The 22,492-nt window shown below is 41.4% G+C and overlaps 1 protein-coding gene across 5 annotated transcripts in view; it reads right to left on the minus strand.

Moving 5' to 3' along the window:
- The window catches only part of SPSB4 (splA/ryanodine receptor domain and SOCS box containing 4), an 81,049-nt gene that overhangs the window by 48,810 nt on the left and 9,747 nt on the right, over positions 1-22,492 (minus strand). For 2 of the 5 annotated variants that reach the window (XM_032119806.1, XM_032119802.1), the window contains exon 2: positions 8,356-9,212. In XM_032119806.1, coding sequence (XP_031975697.1) covers positions 8,356-9,049 — 694 coding nt within the window. In that variant the 5' untranslated portion in view covers positions 9,050-9,212. Of the gene's footprint in view, positions 1-8,355; positions 9,213-11,433; positions 13,090-13,134; positions 14,670-15,713; positions 15,864-22,492 lie in introns of those variants that run through there. The other 3 variants (XM_032119803.1, XM_032119804.1, XM_032119805.1) reach the window with 3 other exon arrangements.

Consider the following 22,492-nt stretch of genomic DNA (forward strand, 5'->3'; position numbering starts at 1 on the left):
TCCAGTGCAGTGAAACTCAAGTACGAACCAAGAAATTAACTGGTATTTCTTCAGGAGCCAAGGCACACATTTCCACGCCAACCTAACCCAAGTCACTTACCCCAACACTGCCTGTTTAATGAGAAGTGGCAGCCTTTGACATCACCAGTGTCAAAATATTACAAAATTTTAAGTGCATGAGCTAATTCAGCAGGGTGGCAGTTAACACTGCAAAGAATATAAAAGCTCAGAATGTGAGGCTGGAAGAGAAGCTGTTGCTGACAGTACACAAACCCCAAACACGCTGCTGGGTTGCACTTGTTTGAGCACCAGGTTCTAAACAAACCAAGATCCTAAGCCTTTAAAAATTATTTTAACTTTCATAAAGATCTTTTAAAAGCCTCTCCAAATAGTGTATTTTACGTAATACAAATCACTTGAAAATGAGTTTTCAGAAGCACAAAGCATTTCAGTTTTGAACATGTGAACAGGGCATTAGTATAACCCCACATTCTGTTCTGTTCTGATGGACAGAGGAACATATTTTTGAGAGCAATTACAGCCTCTATGCTTAACAGAACACCAAAATATGAAAGGTAAACACTACAAGAAATGATGAAAAGTACCAGGATCTAAAAGAAATTAATCATTTTGTCTTGCTCAAATAAACTGTAGCTGTCAAGCTTGCTGAAACCAGAGGGAGGAGGAAACAGATTTTTTTTTAGCTTCAAGATGGTGTCTCAAAGCTTTGTGGCCCATTCAGTGGCACAGTGAATAGACACGCAGATATGTGGCACACACAAGAATATTATTAACTTTTATAGTTACTTTTTATTGAAAAGCAGGAACACCACGCTTTTAAATGTTGTGTCCAAACCAACACATGCAGAAATGGAATTCCCATTTCCAATGGGGACACAGCATGTTGTAAAAATTCAAGTGTCTGTTGTGAGAAATAAAACTCTCAAACAAAAGTTATCCTTTTTTAACGTTACCTACTTTGGTCATAATACATTTTGGTTTCATACAAATCACTTCTCTGGAAGAAGACAATTTGTTTGGCCAACCAGTGATAAGAAATTGGCAGAGACAGAGCTAATAAAAACCTTTTCTTAGAAAAAAAAGCCAACCCAGCTCAAAGACATCCCACATCTGAAGTTTATTACTTTCAGAAAGAAATGTTCAGAGAAAGCAGAGATATACTCTTATATTGTTACTCATGATACAAGTTTGACACATGTATCAAAATGAAATTTGTGTTCTCTTAAGCATGACCATGGAAAATACAGGTATAGCTTTCACTAACTGATCTGAGGTTACACTGGAAATTACCAACAGAAATTCTCTTTGTAGTGTCATCATTTTATCTTCTGTATTTCATCACCAACTACCATTTAATCAACTGAAAACATTCTCTCAGTACTTGTACGTGAAGTTTAATTTTGTCAATAACTTCAAGCATAACATCTCCTCTGCCTCAACCCTGAGTTCCAGCACTGAAGACTGAAATGCTCCATCTCACACTTCTAGTGTTGGAGGTTTTCAGCAAAAATCAGGTTTGATAACAGACCTGAAGACAGATTTGATCATCAGTCCCACCCCAAAGCAGTTTGAAGTGAAAGACTGAAGGTATACTGCCAAACCAAAGCAGATGAGGGGGAGCTTTGATCCAGTGCCGTCCTGCTAGCAGGGCTTTTCCACTGCTATCTTCAAAGGGTAACACAAACCGGAACCTGAGAACACAGGGACTGGCGTGCTCTGGGGGTTTCCACTCTGGCTCTCCGGGGAAAACTACAGAATACACCAACTCATGGACACACAGGACTGGGGAGAAAAGAGTCAAGGAAAAAGTGAGTACAAAAGGATGACTTGCAGCTGAACCTAGCACCTTTTAGCAGAGTGAAACTATCTCGACCAAGTGGGATAAGGCTGCCCAGCTCAGATTGACAGCAGCAAAAAAGCAAAACCCATTCTGCCATTTGCCAGCTTCCAGGTGCTTGACTGCACAGCCTCAGCATTATTTTCACACAGTGTTGCTGCTAGCTTTATTCTCCTGTACACAGGGAGCACCAGCACTGCTTTCAGTGGAACCACCTGCAGAATAAAGCAGCATCTCTGGACATGCTCATTTTGGACCCACTGCCTGTCAGTTTACCATAAAAAATGGATTTTGCCATAATACGAAGACTGGTGTAGGAATTGCCACTCACCACAACACATTCTTTTTCAGAGTGTAAATTTCTCTGAGCTCAAACTAGAAATCAGGTTGTTTAACTGCCTCTCCAAGCAAAGAAGCTACACTGGATTTAAGAGAAAGAGGCCATCTGCAAAAAGAGCTTATGATTATGGAAGGGTAGAAACTTCCATGGCTAGAGAGACAAAAAAAAAGGAGTATTTTAAGGAGAAATATAACTTACGAGGAAACATGTATGAAAACAGTCTTAATTTAAAAAGCGTGCATTTTTGGCAATAAAATAAATATTTCACTGAATAACAGAAGCACCACTATTTGCCCTGAAACTTGGATTTCTAGTCTACAATCCCCAAAAGCAAGAGAGATAGAGAAAATCCAAAAATAATAATCCTTTACAAATTTCCACTTCTAATATGAACCTGTGATAACCAGTTCATATTGCTGAGCAGTTCCAGCATCATAGCTCAAGCAAATTCATAAAAGAATTAAGCAATGCTACCAAGCTGCTATTTCAGTGTAGTAAGTACAATATTCACAGTGTAACTTGTTCACATCAATTTTGAGAACAGAGGTAGAGTCACTGCTCTTCAAGGTTCTTATTTCTTAAAAACATGATACATGGGAAATCAGTGGAAACATGATCAGGCACTTTTTCCTTAAAACTGTAGATTTGGCAGTTGCCATGGCACCTTTATGAACCAAAGAAGGAAGATACAGCACAGGTATGTCAGGATGCAAAGAAACCACAACCCAGCTGTGGACTACTGATGCCTGTTCTTAGCCTTGGGAACTACCGAGCTTGAAATAAAGTATCCCAGCACCTTCTTACGTGCTAGGCCAATGATAACTGGATTCCTTGCTGATAAACAAAGTAGACAAGACTGTAATGAGGGGAGAAAAAAAAAAAAAACCCTCACAAAAAAACCCCAAACCAACAAACCTGCTATCTGTAAAGCTGATATGTGCCTTAGATTGTCTGAGGAGGCTCTGTCACTGGAGGTATTAACAGGACAAACTTATATAAAACAAATGCCATTCATCATTACAGTTAAAGTCACACATTTAAATCTGAAATGTCCTTCTCTGGAAGAGTGATACTGCATCTGATCTTCTAGTTATCAGTAACAAAAATGCACTACCTGAAGTTGGGAACAAGAAAAAAAAAAAAAGATAGGTAGGAATTTATTATTGCTTAGTGTGGTAACAGAAAACAAGAGAAACTCAGCTGGGGAAGGAAAGAAAGAAACAGGGACTGAATAAATGAAGAGTATCTGGGAGAGAGATGTAATGCAGAGATCACCAAGAAGGGGCAGGAGGTGGCTGGGGTGAAAAGCCACTTAGCAGAGTGGCATATTCTAGTGACAATAAAGTGATTTCAACCTGCTGGGAAAAGGCTGAGAATTAATTAGAAAGTGTCAACAAATTAAGATTAAAGGACAAAAAACACACTTAAGCCAGAGATGGGGGGTGCACATAGAAGAAGACAAAAAACCCCCAACAATAGTTATCAGACTCTTGAAGCTTGAAATGTTGTTTCCTGTTAAATTATCTCAAACGTTAAAGATTGCTTCTTCACAGCATTGGCTGCTTAATTGCTGCTGCTTCATCCTCTGACTACATGTCTGTAGGGAAGATCCTTTTTAAGGTTTAGCAATACCAGATTTTCAGAGTACATTATTCCCACTGCAGTCTCCTGAGTAATGTATTATATAAATAGCATAAAACAAGTTTAGATAAACAAAAAACCAAATCCATTTAAAAATTTTAATTGAAAACCATGTGGGGGGAAAACCCAGTCTGATGAGAGATTGTGGATTTCTCCTGGCAGTTAATAATGCTGCAATTTTGACTGAGATTTCTTTATGGCAAAAAGACCTCCAAGGGGAAGAGTGTATGCTTATAATTAGCAATTGTGGTGTGTTAGACCAATGCAAATGAAAATAAACTGAGAACAGTAGGAAAGAGGAAAGAAGTTGTGCATAGCTCCAAAATTGCTATTTTAGCTTAGAAGCACCACCCTTCATTCAAAATGCTAAACACACAGAGCCTCAGGTCTGAAAGAGTTTCAGGGGTTACACTGTGGTCTTAACAGCTGAGAGCCAAAGGTTTGAACTCATCCCACATGCCAGAAGTTCTGTAGCTGTATGAGCTAACAGAGAGGACATGCACTGAACCCCCTCCTCCCTCCCCAGACCTGAAGTACACAACCACCCCCAGCTCCTCCCTGGTGGGCTGCAAGCACCCCAGCAGCCAAGAGAGGCAGGAGCCCAAGGGACCATCACCCTTTCCCCAGGCAACCCAGGATCCAGGAACATGAACTACTGCTCCTGGGCCTCTACACAGGAGCATGCACTGGCTCGTAACTCCCTGAACTGAACCAACTTGCAGGCAGAGCGAGCAGGCGACTGGCACACAAAAACAGGAGCCAAAATTTCTGTTTGGATGATCTTTAGTCCACCTATTCCTTCATGGTCGGTAAATTCAAAGAATATACATCGAATAATACTTCTGTTTCCTTTGGGGATGTAAACAGAGATATTAAAAGCAGGGGATCTGTTGCATGGCAGTGCTCAGTAACTGCTGACACAGAGCCCAGGGACCCTTGCTGGTGAGGGCCAGATCCTGCAAGAAGGATCTGCAGGTTAAAACACAAATGGGTACAGACAAATGTTTTTCATAGATCATACTTGGAAGTAAAGTCTTCTCTTCTGAGACAAATGCTTCCAGCTTCCTGAGCTCAACAATTATTTTCAGAATTGAGTAAGGACCGTGGGAGGTTTAGTGCAAGAACTGCAATGAGTTCAGTTTACCTACTCAATGACCAAGTTTTCCATCACAGCACTGTTACATTGATTGTCCTCCCAATGCTTTGTTTAAACACTAATGGATCAGTTCATGATCTGCAATGTACATTTACACAGACGTGTTTTGCTATTTCTCTGTTCCAGTCTATAAATAGTCTCCAGGACTCCTCATCAGACACCAGATATAAATAGACCAGCTTTTTGTACACAAGCACATACCCTGATCTGAAAAGTAACATCTACTGCTTTTATGTTATTTGAGGTTTCTAATTATTGCAATAGGCAGTAAGTCAGAAGGCTGATGTAAAATTCTGTCCAGCTTAGGAACTGGGCAAACATCAGTGTGGTAAGTACTGATAGCATTTGATCAAAGAGTTTGTGCTGGGAAGAACTCAATGTACTTACTATGAGCACTCTCCATCCTGTCCCTCTGCCTTTCCTCCCAAATCCTGAAAATATTTGCAACTCCAAGTCTCTCAAAAAAAAAAGGAAAAAAAGTCTTGTGAAAAGTCACAGATCATCATCATGTGATGTTCAAAGTAGTTTCTGAAGCAGAATACTGTGGGTATCAGATGCAGCTGGAAGAAGTACAACTGATTTTAATTACAGCATTATTCTAGGAGCAATATCCAGAGCCCAGAGGGCACACGGGTCCTTGATCTTTGACCTGCAGCCTTATCCTCCTGTGAATCTGCCATCTCTGCAGTAATTAACACACTTGGAAGCCTGCATCATCTGTGACGTATGTTTAAGTTCATTGCAGCTGCATGAAAGCCCATCATCTGAGCCTTTCACTCTTCCATTCCTGCAAGCTTTTCATTCTTTGCCAAGCAACTGAAATACATGGGCCTTTAAAGTATTCAGAGGTCTTCAATTTAAGCAGCAAGTATTGAAAACACTAGAAATCCCTGCCGTGGAGGTCTCCGTTTGCTCTGTAGGACACCACACAAACAACCATCACAAGCTGTGGTTTGCATTCTGAGCAGCAACAATCAATCACTGAATAGCAAGTTACGAGGCACTGCTTGACAGCAGCTGCAAAACCAGCTAAGTTACTATGGCCAGATCTACTAAAAGCTGCAGGAGATACTTCCAGGGAATAGAAGGGGGAAAAAAAGTATTAGGGAAAAAAAAGAAAAACAGAGCTAATTGGTAAGATTAGAAAAGAACCAAAAAATAACAACACCCCACATACATGTATGTTCCAATGTATTTACATTCGTGAACACAACTATCCTTCAATACCTGCTCTGATTTTCACAAGAACAAGCAATTATAAAAACCTGCAATCAAAAGCGCAATGAGAGCAAACATGAAGAGTGCCACAGCCAAGCTTGCACTGTTGCACATGGGCTAGCTATATAGAAACACCTTTAGCAGAAAAGAGACAGTGTTTGCTTTGGAGCACCAGCTAAACAAGCTCATTTGGTTTCTTGAATGCTGTTTTTGTTGTAGGACAGTAATGGATCAGCAAACATGTGATAGCAAATTATGTGAATCCAGGATGTCAAACTGCCCCACGGCGAAGAGGCTTTAAACTTCCTCTTCACATGATCAGATTAACACTCAGGCCTACATAAAAGTTTAGTTCACAAGTTTGCTTTTATCCACGGGTTCACGTGCTTAAAAAAAATAGAGACTTTGACTTTCTCAGGGATAGTTTAGGAAGCTATCCTGCCTCTTCCAGTGAAATTATCCCACGAGAAACCGGATAGGAATTTTTCTCTGACATCTCACAGACCACAGCTATCCTTCTCCATTTAGTCCCTTTTATTTTATGATTTCTACCGAACTCATTCACATCCTCCTCCTGTGTTTTCATCTTTCTAGAGCTCCCTTGAGCACCCCTGTGAAAGCTACAAAAGGAATGCAGAACAACTCCTTGTGTGGACTTGGTGGACCAAGCTGAGCTGTACTTTGCTTAGTTTGGCAGATATTCCCAGTATTACAAAAACTGCTTTCGCAAACAAATACTCAGTTTGCAAAAGTCTCTCTCCCCTACAATCCAAAAAAAGACTGTCAGCACATCATTCTGCAACGACTAAGTAATTGCAAAATACTCAAGATACTCAGATATTCCCCTGTATGAAAGCACTTGGGAAGCTGCCATTTAGCATCTAGCTGTAAAACCTGCACAGCTTCTGTGGATAAAAAGTCTTTCCCCCCAGAGCTTATTACAGATGTTTAGGAAAACGTAATCTTAAGCAGGGTTGAACTATTTAATTATGTTTCTACTTGGGATGTCAGATGTAATGTTAATGAGAAGATAATTAATTTTTGACAGAAAAAAATGTAGACCATTTCATCCTAATGGAAAAGAATAGTAAATTCTTTTAGAAATTACTAATTGAAAGGCCAGTGTTGAACACTTGCTCTTACTGTCTTCTTAAAAGACTAAGTTCCATTCAAAGAGCCCAAAATAACATGAAAATGTTGCCCTGCCATCTACTTGTTTCTATATATTTATATTTGTAGCTCCTACTACACCTCAGATAACACAGTTTTAAACAAGAACCAAGTTCCACCTGCTACCTTGCCCATCCTTTTATCCCCTAGCTTCCAGCAGCTGAGAAGCTGACGGCGAAGGGCTGGCCTCGAGCGAACTGGGCACAGACCTGGCAGAGCCCATGCCTTCCTGGGCATGGAAAACAGGACAGGACCCACTTCTGCAACTCACCTTCTGCTGGGCTGCTGCTTGGAGGTCACAGCAGCAACATGCTGCTCCTCATAATGTAACAGTTTCATTAGGTATTACCCTGTTAGATCAGACATAGCTCATGCTTATCCCAAACACTGGATTTCTGGACAATACCCTCAGAGAGTACCTTCTGAAGTGAACTAAGGAACAGAGCTCTCTTTCAGAAAAACTGCTGAAAGCAGTATTTGACCTCAGTTTCCAGATTCTTGGGGATCCGCAGCTGCTTCTGAGGGTCCTGAGAAGGCAACTATAGAAAGAACTTGTCTGGCCTGTGTTCAAGTATGTTTATGCACACCATGTAAGAGTTTCCACTACTACAGGAAATTTTTACAGGATCCGCAAATCCTATTTGGAAACCACAGATTTAAAACATATCCTCCAGTAAACAAGAGTTTTACTGTTAAATATACCCAGAAGTTTCTTAGTATCTTTTTCTCAGCCTGTTCAGTTTCTTTGGACATCAAATTCTTGCCTCTGTGCCTGCCAAAAAGGAAGGTATTTTGATACAATCCATACCATCATTATAAGACACAACAGAGATATATTCATTGTGGGCAGTAAGTATGGGGTGCAGTCTCCTCACAGTTGAACAGTCTGCTCCCTCCTGCACACTGTCCACAGCAAAAGGAGAAAGAAAAAGAAAAGTTGAGAGGGTAATGAAGAAATGCAGTAACACTTACGGTCAAGTCCATTGATGTATCTCATTGTAATTTCACAGTGCCCCCAAACTGCACTGACTATGGGGTAAAGTTTTTTCCCTTTTAGTCCCCTGAAGGCCACTCCAAGATACTGTCCATCAACCATGAAGCTAAGCGTCCCTTCATCCATATCCAAAACCACCAGTAAGGAGTCTGGGAGTACAAAAGACTCATCTGGTTCCAAAAAGACAGGGTATGTGACCCCGGGCTGGTTTTTACAGTTGTGGTAGAGTTTGTTGCGCCCCAGATCCCAGCCCCAGGATTCACTATTGCTACCAACCAAGGACGTGTATCCCACCGAGTGCAGCGGCGCCTCGGCTGTGGAGACGCCCACCACGGCGTGAGTCCCCCGCTGCCTCGTGGGCCAGTGGATCTGCCACACGTGCAGGCCCCGTGTGTAGCCCACCTTGCCCCGGATGCAATCTGTGCTTTGGGCCACCGGGTGTCTGTGAAAAGTCAGTTTATCGTCTTCCTTTACAAATATATTTAAAGAGCGATCTTCGTTATTCCAAGCGTGTTTGTACTGGACCTCCAGCTTGGCAGGGGGCATATCCAGCAGCATGTCCAGGCGTGCGGGCTTGCAAAAATCCGGGCCTCTCAGCTCTCGTTTCACAGGTCTATAAGGGGGCTCCCTCACATCTACAGATTTTATGCTCCCTGAGATTTTCTGGCCCATTGCTTGGCTGCAGGTTTACAAAGGAGAAAGAAAAGTTGACTTTGGCCCAACGTCACCTCATGAAAGCACCGTTACACTGAGCCAGTGACCTGACAAGCCGACTGGATTTACTCCTCCTGTTTGGAGCTTTTTAGCAGCAATGTTTCCAGAGTAAAAAATGCTCCTGAAAGAAAGCAGAAAGTTTCCAGTTAGTTTAAGAAAGCCAACAGAAAACCCACAGCATATTTTTGAAGTGCTTCTTCTCATCCCTAGGAGCTATTTTAAACACCAGAGCTAAATTCACTCCTCCTTGTGAAGTGTCCTGCAGCGCTAACCAGGCTGCCAGCAGGATGTGGAGCCCACCAGCGCACAGAGCGCAGACAGTCATTTCCTCCAATTCATAATAGGATGCAGACATTCCCCACCTTCTGCCCTTCCACCTATTTTGTCTGGCCAAGTTCACAGCGGGCCCAAAGCAGGCGGACGCTGTTCCCCAGCAACAGTGATAAACTTTATGTGCAGCAGTAGCTTCACTTTCACTTGTGCTTTTGGTTCAGTCTCAGACATGCACTAGGTCAGAATCCCCTTTTACTTCCAGATGTGCTCTGCCCTGGGCCCTGGTGACAGAGACTTCAGCTTCTCTGCCCTCATTAAAACAAATGCAGCCAACAGCAAATGGCTGCAAAATGTAAATGTTTCTTTTTAAACTTATCGTGCCATTAAATAAAAGGAGAAAACCATCATAAATTCATCAAGATTTAGTTTTGTTTTTTTTTAAAAAAGCTAAAAAAAAGAGAGGGATTGAGGAAGAGGAGCCACGGAAGGACAAATGAAGAATGGCAGTTTCAGTTCTTGGGCAGACATTTCTAATGGGCAGCTAGTGCAGCTGGGGATGTTCCTCCTGCTAATGGACAGCAGGCTAATTAATCCACAGTTCCCGTATTTCAGTATTCAGCTCACCTAGAACACATTAAGACACATTAAGGGGAATACATAATTTTGAAGTGTATTATTTCTCTGCTTCCACAGATGAACATGGTAAAAAAGCACCAGGAAAAACCTGGATAATCTAGATTTAGTCACGTTTTAGAGCTCAGGCAGAGAGCAGAGGTAAATCAAGAACTCCTAAAAGTACTAAAGGAATAAAGATGAAGACAAAGTCCTAAAAACTCAAATAGGGGATTGACATGGGATCAAACAGAGTATCTGCAGCACCAGACATACTTCTGTCTTCTAGCAAAATCAGTGCCAAGTCCAGGAATGCTCAAATATAGCCGAGTAGACCCACTCTGTCTATTTACTGACAGAGTGATGAAGTGTTTCAAGAAGCAAAAAATCTCCACACTCTCAAGAGGCTGAAGAGCCCAGGTGACAGGGGGCTGTCATAAAATACCAAACAGCAGATGGGCAGAAATGTTCTTGCAAAAAACATCCTGCAAGACTTCACTTGGTAAGTCAAGTCCACATTCTTCCTTTTAAAGAACTTCTACTCCAAACATACTATCCCATTCCAAAGATGTCTGAAAGAAGATAAGAAACATGCAATCACAATAGAAGGAAACAAAAAAGTTTAGGGAAAAAAACCCTGTGAAGTTTACCATCCAACCGAATTTGAGAAGTGAATGAAGTCCTCATATTATTTCCAATGGCAAATACCATGTAAAGTATTTTCTGTACATATTAAACACAGAAATTAAACCACATCTATGCTATGTGAAAGCCTTCTTTCAAAAAAAAAAAAAAAAAAGCAAAAAGTAAAAAATTGAATTTTTAAAACCACATGACAGTTAAGTTACTACATGAAAATATTTTCTGGTGACTGGTCCCACAAGGGCATATGCCCACACCTCAATGTGGAAGAACCAACTCGTTGCACCTAATTTTAATCTTTGAAAAGAAAAAAAATATATGTAGGTATCCAATCCTCTCATGTCACATTTGCAGGAAGACACACAATTCACAGGAGCTCTCCACATGAGATGAACTTGAATGATCCCCCTTATTCCTTTCCAAACCATGTAAAAGGAATCCAAAGCTTTAAACAGCAATTACATTTAAGTTGATGCTTCCCATTTCCAGTAGTGCAGAAGCACTCGTGGGTTGTTTCAAAGCTACAATGCCAATTTGGCCCAGAAAAGCAAGTTCAGGACTTTATTCCACACCAATAATCCCACGAGAAATTAAATAATGACACTAACACACATACAGGGAAGCAACAGGAGTAAATCTTGTAAGGAAACTTCCATAGGAGGACACATGCTCAGGGACTGGGTAGTTCCTTTTAAAAAGGTGATTATTTGAGCTTGAAAGGAAATGAAAAGGGAAAACATCAGATTTTCAAGGGGAATGTCAGTGATTCCTGTATAGGATTTAGCTCTACATGCCTTTGAAAAGTTCTGCTTTACCACATTCCTGTCAGGGTGCTGAGGGGAGACAGCCGGGGAAGTCCTCAGTGCATCCTGCTGTATCACTTCCTGATCACATGAGAAACTAAACTTGGCACAGAGGTTTACCTGGCAAATCACCAAGAAATTATAAACACTGAATTGACTCACTTGGCAAGCCAAAGACATTCTTCCTCATGTGCCCCACACTGTAACATAAACAGGCTTCTAATAGATAGATCAGTAATTCGGAGGAGTAAAATGCACCATTATGAGTACCTTGATACACACACAACCCTGCCTGTACTCTGGGATGCCCTCGGTAAGTACTTTGATTTGAAACTGTATCTTACAATATTAGGTTTTCCCTCACACATGAACATTACCACATAAATTAATTAAATAATGGAATATTTTGCCAAATAGCTTTGTATGGACATAGGCTGAAACAACAGTGGAAAAATCTTACAGTTAGACAGCTCTGGTTGCTGGAGCTGAGTAGTAGCTGACAGGAAGACTTTACGTGAGGAGTAGCCCTGCCTCCCAAGCCAGGCAGCAGCAATGTGAGCTCCACGGGGAGCAACTCATCCACAAACTCCTCCTGGCAGCTCACAACAGTCCCCTTGGGTGCTTGCAGGAGCAATGTGTCTCAAAGGCCAGATCATCTATTGCCTTGCCTGTATCCTGTCCTTTTACACCAAGCAGATGGCAGAGACACAGCCGAGGCACGGAACAGCAGGGAAGCACCACTTTGCCCTCCACCCCATCAGCAGCTGCTGCTGGAGGGACACAGCTCACCAGGGCTCAGCCTATCTGCACCATCGAACATCCCCTCCCTACTTCCACAGGTCACACACTTGCAGCGCAGAAGCCTCAGCAAAGCCATACCTGCCCCCCTACTACGGGGATCTGCAGGCAGCTTCTCCCCACCCCAGCAGCTCCTGGGAAAGCCGAGCACACTCCCCCAGAGGGAAGGGGAGTGACAAACAATTCATCTGGCAGAGGTACCCCAGATTGGCTTCCCGTCTGCAGCACTGGATGGATACACCACACAACACTAGCAAAAGCTGTGGGTTAGGGACGGAAGATTATTCCTGTCAGACTCATTAGTGTTCAATCCATTTACAGAAATATTTGGTTGTAAAACCTTCTTACCGTCTCCTGAGTTAACAAAAACTTGTCAAAGCACAGTGTCATTCGACTCCTGTGACTTTTTGCAATCTTACACCTCTTAGAGAAACTTCGATTTCCTTGCCTAAATCTTCTCACCAGACACATGAATATTCACAAATAGAAAGACCTGAATTTCCACTGTAAAGTTTTGCTTTGAAGGTTTTCCCAAATCTTTGCTCTTCCAGTAATTTCTAACCACTACAGGAGTTACTGGCTTAATGTATGACCTCTCCATTACACTGGTATAGTGACTAACACTAAATTTCACCAGTTATCCCTGCGATAAAAGATATTTTGTGGAAAATAATCAGCACCTGGAAATCTCTGATGAGAAGACTGTTAGCTTTTGCAACCTAAATAATTTCTGTCTCACAGCTTCCCATTCATGCCAAACTTTGTCAGGCTACAATGATTAGACTAAATGTACTGTACAGGAACAATACAACTCCAAACAGGAAAAGTGTGTCAATGTCACTTAGCAGTGTCTTCATTCAGACTGCTAAAATATTTAGGGAACTTATTCACAATAAAACCACAAATTACACTTACCAGAGAAAGGCTTGCTGGGACATCACTTTGCTGTAATTAAATAGGGTGCATTTTTTAACAGTTTGGTATGTTGGCATCAGTAGAACATAACTCTGATAAAAGAAACATGCCTTCTGCAAAGTCAGCTTTCAGCATTCATAGTTGTACTTCCCTCTGGATCACAAACTAGACAGCAGGAGACTTGACAAACACGCATGAGAAATGAACCACATAAAACGAAATTCAAAACTACATTAGGAACATGCTAGGGGGCTCAGGTTAATCCTGCTAAAACAACACTTAGCCAAAGAGTGAGAAGCAGCAGGTGAGCCCCAGCTAATGCCACTGACCAGTGACAGTGGCTATCACAAAAAACAGGGAAGGAGATGCCTCTATCCAACGGCATTTCCAATGTCTACAGAGCAGTTCTCATTCTTTCCGCTATTTGCCCTCATTCTTTTTTTTCCTCCTTCAGCCAGACCTCAGTGCCACCTCCCCTGCCAATGTGGGCTTTGTTGCCAGCCAGCAAGACTCCTGAATGCCAAGAGAGGCAGCAGGAGGCTCTGAACCAAGGCCACTCCTCTGTGGGCACCAAAACTGTTCGTTCCCCAGATGCTTGAACAGAACAGATACCCTCAGTGTTTGAACACTGAATCTAACTCCAGCCCCAAAGTCCCCATAGAAGGAATAGGAAGAAGAAAAAAACATGATATGCTGTGCTGGGCAGATCAATGAAAAGGGTTTATATGTTCAAGGACAAGGACTTTTACCCCCACCCAGACAATGTGAAGGCACAAGGCCCAGTGTCTATCAACTTTGTTCCCAGTGTGCAAACAGCTACATAACCATGACAACACAGTTTTGAGGGTGACAATGAATTAAACACATTTTTGGCACCTTAAAAAGGCTGGCTAGCTTGGATTCAACTATAGATGCTGGTATCCAACATTGTTCAATATGGGCAATATATCAACAGTGTTGGCTTCCTTTGTCAAACCGGGAATATGCAGTAACAAAGCAACCAGACAAAAATGCTTGGCTATTCTAAGCTATCCTGTGCTACAGACAAAATTTTAAGCTGCGTGCACACTTAGCAAATGACATTTAATATGTGGGATGAACAATGCAGCAATAAGTCATGATTTCTTTGATTCCTGAAAGGAATGCAAATCCTGAAAATCCCAAGGACATTCCTCCATAAAGAGTAACTTGTTCTGTAATGTTAAAAAAATGTAATTGTTTCAAAATTCAGGATAAGCTTGTTATTAAAAAAGACTGTGCATTTAGCTGCTTGGAATTAGAATAATCTGAAATACCACACCATCTGTACCACCCGACTTAGAAGCAGTTTAGTCATACGATGAAGAATGCAGAAAGAATCCTGAGTAGCAATGAATACAGTGGAATGTATATTTTTAAATACTTCCATCTACTGTACTCTGGAACTGAGCTGACTTGAGGTTTTGGGTTGGTTTTAGCCTTCCTCTCTCTGCATGTGTTTCTGGAATTCTCCCCTCTCATGATAAAAGTTGGTTTTAAATGTAGACATTTCTATCCTGAAGAAACATGAAAGAAGACTGAAAACACTTTCAAGTCTGTAAACAGTTCTTCTGCATAATCCCTTCTCAGAATACAGCAATGCAATTTGCAAAACAAATATAGTAACACATTACAACAAAAATTGCTTTCTTGTACTATGCAAGTACTTTTAAAACTAGCAATACTTCAGTCTAAAGTTCCTGAAAGAAAACGGCACTTTTCTTTCCAGGGTATTTAAACAGGAATACCCATGTGATCCCACAATTACCATAAGGGTGCAAATGTTCAAGCTGCTACCTCCTTTCTACCAACCCTTCCTAGTCATTCTTCCCTTTTGCCTTCAGCCACCTGCATTCAAATGGCCTTGAAAAAGGTCTGCCTCAGAAAACTAAAGCAAGCAAAATCTAGTGTTTTATTTTGCCAGGTTATTTTCAGGTGGATAAGCCCTCTGATCTGGAATATCAGACAGTTATGTAAACACTGGCTCTGGCAAAAGGAAGGAAAGAGAGAGGGAGGGAAAAAAATTAAAAGCTCAAAGGCAGAACCATCTATTTAGGCAGCAGCCCAAACCATGGAGCAAATTTCCATAGTCACTTCAAGCTGCCCTAAGGGGCACAGCTGAACTTCATGTCTGAATTCAGCACAGGCATGAGGTTCTGCTTACATCTTCCTCTCTCTTTGGGCACAAAATCATTCATCTTTCACCCTTCAGCCACCCTTCTGTCACAGTGAATACCTTCCTGACTTGCCAAATAGCTGATGTGACCATTTTGAATATTCAAGTGTCAGGGTTATACTAAAACAGCAAATTAACACACCAAGAAGGCTTAACGCTAAATTGAAAATTATGTTTTCAGCTTCCCTTTGCATTTTACAGGATCATTTGCCATTTTACATTTCTACTCACCCTGCTTCACCAAGTAAGTAATACCAATAGGTGTCACACACGTGAGATTTAAAGCCCAAAGAACAATTAAGTTTTGATATTGTAATTTCTCAGTCATTACTACTTTTCACCAGCCTAACCCTTTTCTTTTTAGACAATTCATGTTACATTTTACCTCTATGGCTTTGTAGAGGATCAGTAGCCCTACAGCTTCAAAATTGGAATATCTATTATGTGATGGCCTCAAAACATCGCCGAATACATTCCCACTGCCTTTCTTTCACTGCAGTTCCTTTTGCTGTAATGTGTAGTGGAGCCAGTCAGCCTTTAAAATGAAATAAGTTAAAAAGCCATAAATGAGAGAAATACTCCTGGAAAGCATCATTCCTCAGTCTAGCCAGCTGCAAATCCCAGGGCACATGCCAGAGCTGATCCCTGAGCAGACTGAGGAAAGGCTTGCAGATGGTAGAAAGTGACAATCAGACAGATGAGAGCACCTCTGGCTTGACAGAATCATTCACCAGAACTTTAATGCAACTGCAGAAACTGTAATAACACATTGGAGAGAAAATTTGGCCCCTCAGCTCAAGCTTCAGTCTTTGATTGTGTCAATGTTTTCCAAGCTTGGCAAGCCTGCGTACATCATGAGGGAGCCTTGGTCTGCAATTGGTTTTCTAGGGGCAGTACCATGGTGAGGATGGGGATAAGGAGGAACACTCACTAGTAGTAGCTCCACAGGCATCTACAGCATCACAAGGCTGCTGTAGATCTGCCAGACTCCACAAGAGATGGCTCCGTTCTCTCAGTGCCTGTCTGTACATTTTGCAGTGGATGATTCTAGGGCCTCACCTCTGTATCATTTATAAAAAGACATTCACTAACAGCTGAAAATTTGCAATGCTTCTGGAATGACCAGGATACTTTTGTCATCTTCTTTTGCATCCAAGTCTTTGTTCAATTCCCATCTGGATGGAAGCAGCACTGTACAGACAATACCTTCTGCTCAGCTGAAGCAGCCCATAAGAGGCAGTTCCTGATGTGACCTGGATTACTTTAATACTTCCAGCAGTGCTGCAAAACTCCAGTGACATAAAGATACCACGCCTCCAGCCAAATACAGCAGACAAGAGCGGAAGATATTCCTCCCCCTGCAGTGAACTGAACAGACTGATGTTGAAGAGATGCCTCAAAAGGCTGTCTTGGACAAACCACGGGTGGACATAAACCGACATGGGGGTCAAACCCACTTCCCCTCACTCAGAGCTGCACAGTGTGAAAGGGAGGGCAAGGCTGGAGGGAACCCAGCCATTGTTCTTGCACAAACATGCAGGAGATGAATGCATGAGAACAAGTTTGATCCTGAACAAAAGCGTATTCTTTTGTTTAATAGGAAAATAGACTTGCACAATCACACCATCTGCATCCCTCCTAACCCTTTTCCCTCAGCTACTTCAGTCAATAGCCACCCTCAGCCCAATCTGACAGAGCAGCAGCAGGCTCAAGGATAACTGTTCCTACAGGACAGGACAGACATCCTGGAAGTGAGCACATGGAACACCAGGCTGGGCTGCAAGGCCACATCTTGCCAAGAAACCCTGAAGAGAATGAGCTCACATCAAAGCTGTAACTGCAGGCAAAGTGACCTGAAGATTTCATGTCAAGTCAGCCAGAAGACACAAAACCAGGAAGCAATGCTTCATTAGTCCCACAGTTCCTTCTTTTAAAGGACAGAGATTAAGTAAACACACTTTACATATGTTAAGGAAGCATCATGACAAAATCAGATTGCACAGATGATTCTGTATTTCCCAGGTGAGGCAACAAATCAAGTCTCTTTGGAGTGCTGACAAAAAGACAAAACTACTTCCTGATAAACAAATAAATGTTTTCTCAAAACCCCACACTTTTTAAACAACAGCAATGAATTTTGTCTGTTTCAAACACCAGCCACTGCTAAAGCCCATCTGTCAGTAGAGAACAATTGCACAGACAAATGGGGATGATGGGGAAAGTAATATCATAGAAACAAACCGTCTAAGCTCTAAGCAACAAAATTGATTTTCCTCATGCTCATAAAAGCTTTCCCATTTTACCAAGTAGTATTTTTGTGTCTGTTTGCTATTAATTGAGGAAATAGGGCACTTGGTAATACAGAAGAGGCTGGGAAAAAAAAGGCACAGGGTTTTAAGGAGTTAAAGATTTACAGACGGTTATGTCCCCTTGTAAAGAATCTGACTCCTGAAGACACAAAGGACACCTTGGTGAGAACCCAGAATGGGTCCCACAGTGGTGAACCACAGAATGGCTTGGTTTGGAAGGGCCTTTAAAGATCATCAGGACTCGGGTCAACAGCATAAAGCTGAGTAAGGGGAGGTTTAGGTTGGATATTAAGAATAGGTTTTCCACCCAGACGGTGGTTGGGCACTGAAAAGGCTCCCCAGGGAAGGGGTCACAGCTCCAGGCCTGTTCAAGAAGCATTTGGACAACGCTCTCAGACACAAGGTGTGACTCTTGGGGTGTCCTGTTGGAGTTGGGCTCGATGATCCTGATGGGTCCCCTCCAAATCAGGATATTCTGTGATTCTATGATTTAGTTCAAACGCCCCTGCCATGGTTCAGGGACACCTGTCCTTAGACCAGGTTGTTCAAAGCCCCATCCAACCTGGCCTTGAACACTTCCAGAGACGGGGCAGCTACAAAAATCTCTGGGCATCCTGCTCTAGCCAACTCCTTATCCACTGAGTGATCCATTTATCAAAATCACGTCTCTCCAGTTTATAAACAAAGATGTCCTGTGGGACAGTGTCAGATGCTTTGCATAAATCCAGGTAGATTACACCAGCTCCTTTTTCCTGATCCACCAATGCCAAAATGTCGCTGTAGGTGGCCACCGAATTTGTCAGGTACAGCTTCTGGCTCTTTCATTGCCCTAGAGCCAGATTTAAGCAGAAATGCTGCTTTTTCAAATTAATACTGTTCTGTAGAGAAAAACTATCCCAGACGTGGCAGTGTTAAAATCAGAGAGGGCCTCCAACGAGGAAAAGCCATGGTGAAAGAAGTTGCTGCTTGGAGTAGCATTTACATCTCTCTACTACTGACCTAACAACGTACATCCTCAAAGAATTTCATGTTAAAAGAGCCAACAATTCCAGGTATTTTTGACCACAGGAAAGTACTTTAAAAAACCCACACTAGACTTCCTAATAGAGGTATGGATAAAAATAAATCAGCTTTGTGCCAGCCTACAGGACAACTCTCAACACAGACTGATCTATAAGCTCAAACACAAGGTCCGTATTTCTCAAAATAACTTTACACCCTAGTTCACCCTGCTAAGCAGTCTTCTGTAGGGAATTTTTTTTAAGCAGCAATTTATTTGTAACAATTAATTACTAACTATATTTCCTCCTTTAATGCATTGGATGAAAAGGGGGGAAAAAAGATTCAAAGTTATTTGGAAGAAAACTGTACCAGGATGCAAGTTTTGATGGGACTAAAAATATACTAGCACTTAATCTTTAGATGTACTGCTGCTGAAATAAAGTAAGTAGCATCACATTCTGGAAGTCCTGCAAAAGCTATATTAAAAATTAAAAAAGAGCATATTCCAATTAATCTTTGCACAAACCCCCCATATTTGATATGATTGCAGACAATCTTCCAGATATGATCTAAATCTGCCAGACTCTGATTCTCCAATAACTCAGGCAAGGACCTGTTCTGCCCTGGAGAAAAATGTGCTCAGTCTAAATTTGGATCAGCTGTACTTTAGACAAAGAGAAAGCCCATCAGTAATCATGAGCTAAGCTCCAGCAACAGGTGTAATATATTAAAAACAAAGTGCTCAGAGTTTTTAATTCTGGGAAAAACAAAAACCTAGATTGCATTGGCATATACAGATCATCTTGACTTCCATCATGATAAAGAATAAAAGTAACATTTAGAAATATCTTTAAAAGTAAAGGACTAACTCCAGGAAAACAAGTCATCTTCCCACTGAGTTATAAAAACTGTAACATACTCAGTACGGCCTGCATTCCTGAATGAATACTAGGAAAATTACTCTTTTTTCAACTTCATCAGAGCTAAACTTGTTTTTGTTTACTACATCCTCAAGAGCAGCACAAGTAGCATAAAATGAAGTAGGTTTATACAAAGATCCTTCCAGAATCATTTGACAACTAACCAAGATGTTCACTTGAGCCTAAATGCAAACTTGCATTTCTCAAACAATCATTTACTGCTGCAAAAGACTTGGAAGTCACATACAAACCACACCACTGTTGAATGTAAAACCATGTGGGATACTGCACAAATGCTACAAATAGCTTCAGAGGAGGAAAGCAAGACTTTTGGCCTACAGGTTAAGGAAAAAAGTGTCTAAGGATACTGGAAATCAAAGGCAGTTTAAATTCCAACCATTCTTTGAACAGATAAACTGACATTTTTCACTGAAGCGCTGTGCAGACACAGAAATCTCTACAAGAATCATGGAATCAAGAGCAGTTGTACATTTTCATTTTTAGCATGAACTCTGTTACAATTTACAGTCAAGAGATCAAAAATTGAGGCAAGTTTGCAGAAAGTAACTTACACAGTATGGAAGTTCAAAGAAGCATTAAAACCCAGAGGTCTATTAACACTTCTAGCTACCTGAAGAACCTCTCTCATGAACAGAGATCTTCCTCCACAGTGAAGGAGGGAATGGAAAACAAAAGTATTTTCAACTGCCCAACATATCTTCATCACATCTGTGGCAAAGGGCTTTTTGTTACAAGCCCAGTCTTTCTAGTTTCCGTTTCCTTTTCATCTCTTCCCCTCCTTTTCCTGTATATCCCATTGTCAGTTTCCTTCATACTGGGAAGCTACATTCGGCTTAAAATTTTATCCATTTTTTAGCACCCTGTTATTTACCTCCCCACCTGGCACTGCTAGAAAGAGAAGCATCATGGAAGCATACTCAACCCTCTCCTTTCATTATGTAGCAGACTCATGAGCAATTACCAAAGTACATCATCATCTGACTAACACACTAAAACCAAGGGGAGCAGAAAAAGGAGATGTAGTGTCAGGCTCCTCTCTGAAATTCTCTTAAGAAAAAAAGTCCCACCTGTAAACACAGATCTAAATTTCTGAAATTACTGCATTGATTTAATGGCAATCTATATAAGACACTGCAACTTCTGATGCTGCAGAAAGACTTATATTTATACAAAAAACTGCAAGCCAGGACCAGAATGAATGACTTACAATCTGGAAAACAACAATTTGTTGGGCCAGCAGCTGTAAACACAAGAGCTGAGCCTCAGAGAGCTCCAGCTGCCACAATACTCAGCCGTCAATCCTGCTTGTGCTGCAGTAGTTACTGATGGGTGGGTTCCCCAGTACCATCAGGATCTGTAGGATACACAAAATAGGTTCCAGCTGAGGCCACTTTTCTGTGCTCTAAAAAATACAGGCTACTGCAACATAACCACCATCCTTACTGGAACAGGAGGGGATGTCTTCAAGGAAAGCAAACAGATGGACAAGAACTCTGTGCTACCATCTGACTTCCTACTTAACATCCCTGTCCCTATTCCCTGTCTAATGACACATGCTGTGAAGATAAAACATTGGGTAGAAAAGAGAATGCACCAAGTTACCTGGTTGGGACACCAGTGATACAATTAGGAAATTCCAAAGTGGTTGCTGAGAGCAATTCCCTTGCTCGGGAACCACAGCGCACAGAGGAGAGAGCGTGCTCCTCTCTCCTGATGGAGGATTCAGAGTGATCTAAGCACGGGGAACTTTCAACACCAATAAAAAAATACAGTAGTCAGGCTCCATTCAATTGCACTGTGGAGAAATCACCATGATTTATGACTTCTGCCAAGAGCCAACTGCAGAGAGGGGAAATACCACCCCTGTGTGTGCCTCTCATACTAAGCACACACCATTTCGTGTCTGTGCAAGACTCAGGAGCGACCACGGCTGCCTGCTTTACACAGACACGACATTAAAGGAATTAATTCCTAAGGCAATGGGAAAATACTACATGGGAGAACTTCCAAGTCACAAATTCTGCTTACTTAAGCTAAGCTGCTTAATCAAGTTAATTGAAGGAATTAAAAAAGCATCTGGAGAAGAACACGTTCACCAGCCAGTCTCTAGCCACTCCTGAGCTGGTGTTACTTCTTCTGGGTGCCAGTTCCCCTGCTGGCACAGCACAATCTATCATCAGCCATTACACTGATTACTATCCATTAGTTTTGCTAAGTACAGGCATGAAATTTAAACCTACTTTTGTAATTTATTTACAAGCTATTCACACACTGGATATGAAGCATATATATACAATGCTTTGTGTTAACAAGAGAAATGTGGCTGAATATTAAAGAGTTGCATGTTAAAAATGACCACTAGAAGTAATAATTCTCTTCATAAAGAATTGTTTGCGAAATTTTTTTTTTGCAGGACAAGCAGGACAGAAGCTTACACTCTTTAAAAATACAACTGGTAAATATACAGGGGGAAACAGGTAAGAACCCATGAGAATGACAAGTTTTAAGTATCAGTCCCGTAAATATAAAATTCAATTAAAATGTCATTCTAGAAAACACTGAGAACAGAGTTGGGACTCTTATAAAACAATGGTTTTTCTTCCCTGCTATTAAGGCAGGGTGATTAAAATGAAAGATAATCCTCTCTATTTCAAAAGCTAATTATTACAGGTAATGAAATTTCTTCTTGTACCATGAGACTGAACTGAATTCTACCAAGACCATCAACCCACACATCTTTGCTGTAATAAAGTAACTGCTTGAATTTTTCCTTACAATCCTATTTCTACAATAGACTATTAGGCTCAGCCTTGATTTCAGCACACCACATTCCTTACCACTATGGAAACCAAATGCAGAACAGCTGTGGAAGCAAACCCCACTGTATGCAAATAGACAAAAAAAAAATTACA

Source organism: Corvus moneduloides, chromosome 10, assembly GCF_009650955.1.
Source record: "Corvus moneduloides isolate bCorMon1 chromosome 10, bCorMon1.pri, whole genome shotgun sequence".
In the NCBI taxonomy this organism is placed as follows: domain Eukaryota; kingdom Metazoa; phylum Chordata; class Aves; order Passeriformes; family Corvidae; genus Corvus; species Corvus moneduloides.